Source organism: Apteryx rowi, unplaced genomic scaffold, assembly GCF_003343035.1.
Source record: "Apteryx rowi isolate R43461 unplaced genomic scaffold, aptRow1 scaffold_453, whole genome shotgun sequence".
Lineage (NCBI taxonomy): Eukaryota > Metazoa > Chordata > Aves > Apterygiformes > Apterygidae > Apteryx > Apteryx rowi.
Genome location: NW_020450709.1, coordinates 582397 through 583935, shown reverse-complemented (window position 1 = coordinate 583935; position 1539 = coordinate 582397). Strand labels below are relative to the sequence as shown.

Sequence of the window (1539 nt, the reverse complement as noted above, 5' to 3'; positions counted from 1 at the left end):
CGGCGTGGCGCGTGCGGCGGGGCCGGCGCCATCTTGGCGGCGCAGCGAAGGGCCCTCTCCGCCGCCGCCATCGCCGCCGCCACCGCGACTCAGTCCCGGCAGAAGACGTACTCGGTGTAGCTGGTCCAGATCTTGTCGTCGGCGGGGCCGCCCTGCTCGGGGCCGAAGGCGCAGGTGCCGGTGGAGGAGCAGGCGGCCATGCGGAAGCCGGCCTCGGAGAGGCGGTCGAAGGCCTGCTCCAGGAAGTTGAACTTGAGGTAGTAGCGGGCGGTGTAGCGCTCGGGGGGGCGGTCGGGATCGCGGCTCTCGTTCAGCGTCTCGCCGAAGACCTCCTTGGCCAGCGCCGTCTTGCCGCACACGGTGATGCGCGCCACCCGCCGGAACTTGGCGTCGGCCTGCGCCTCCCGCCCGATGGTGTAGGAGCCGCGGTAGCCGATGGTGATGTAGCCCGAGCGCCGCCCGCCCGCGCCGTCCAGGGACTGCGAGGGCGTAAGCAGCGGGCCCCCGGAGGGGCTGCGGCTGGCCGTGGGCGACGGCGCAGACGCGGCGCCGCCGCCCTCCGGCGGCTCGGCCTCCAGGCAGCCGAGCAGCGGCGGCGGCTCGTCGGCGCACAGCGAGCCGTCGCGGTGCAGGGCGGCGGGGCGGGCGGCGGCGGCCCGTGCCTGCGCCAGGCGGCGCGCCAGGTCGGGCAGCTGGAAGTACTCGGCCTCCCGCTGGAGGCGGCTGCGCTCGGGGAAGTGCTCGGGCAGCACCAGCTGCAGGTCCCGCAGGTAGTCCAGGATGTAGCGGAAGAGGAAGCCGTCGCGGTCGAGGAAGAAGCGGCCTTTGCTGTCCCGGGGCAGCTCGCTGGGCTGCTGCTGCGAGAACATGCGCCAGAGCAGCGAGTCGCGCACCGACACCACGGTGCAGCGCCGCGTCACGTACACCTGCCCGCCCACGTTCAGCTCCACGATCTCCGGGAAGGCCGACCAGCCGCCCGGCCCCGCCGCCGCCCCGCTGCCCGCCGCCGCCGAGACGACGCCGCCGCCGTTGGGCAGCCCGCGGGCGCTGTCCGCCAGGGCCATGCCCGGGAGAGCCCGCCGCCGGCCGGGAGCCGCCGCCGCCCTTCTTCCTCYTCCTGCCGCCTCGGCTCCGGCAGGTGCCGCCGGCTGCGGGGGAGCGCGCTGCCCTCCGCCACCTCCCGCCCCGTCCGGCCGCTCGCCGCCTCCCGCGGGAGAGGCTGCTCCGTCGGGCTGCGAGAGGAGAGCCCCGGCGGCGGCGGCGGGGCCGTGTTTATGTAGCGCGGCCGCACCTCGCGGGAGGCGTGGGAGGCCGGCGGGAGGCAGAGCCGAGCGCAGCCATCCGCGCTCGCACGGGGAGGGGAAGGGGACGGGTTTGCACTGACGCAGGGTCCCCCCCTCCCCGTCCTCCCGGCCCCGATCGCAGCGGTGGCGGCGGGACTCCGGCCGCCCGCTCCGAGCCAGCTGCGCCGCCACCGCGCAGCCCTTGCCGGGGGCGACGCGAGCCCCGGGGCCGCCCCGGCAGTGCGGCCGTGCGCGG

General features: G+C 77.1%; 1 protein-coding gene across 1 annotated transcript; it reads right to left on the bottom strand.

Moving 5' to 3' along the window:
- Positions 1–46: 46 nt before the first annotated feature.
- On the bottom strand, positions 47–1336 carry KCTD12 (potassium channel tetramerization domain containing 12). Its single transcript, XM_026077470.1, has one exon. It carries the CDS (start codon positions 1062–1064, stop codon positions 90–92), a length of 975 nt encoding a protein of 324 aa, XP_025933255.1. The 5' UTR covers positions 1065–1336; the 3' UTR covers positions 47–89.
- Positions 1337–1539: the final 203 nt, after the last annotated feature.

Coding starts and splice junctions, on each gene's coding strand:
- KCTD12 (XM_026077470.1), bottom strand. CDS start 1,064: ATGGCCCTGGCGGACAGCGCCCGCGGGCTGCCCAACGGCGGCGGCGTC.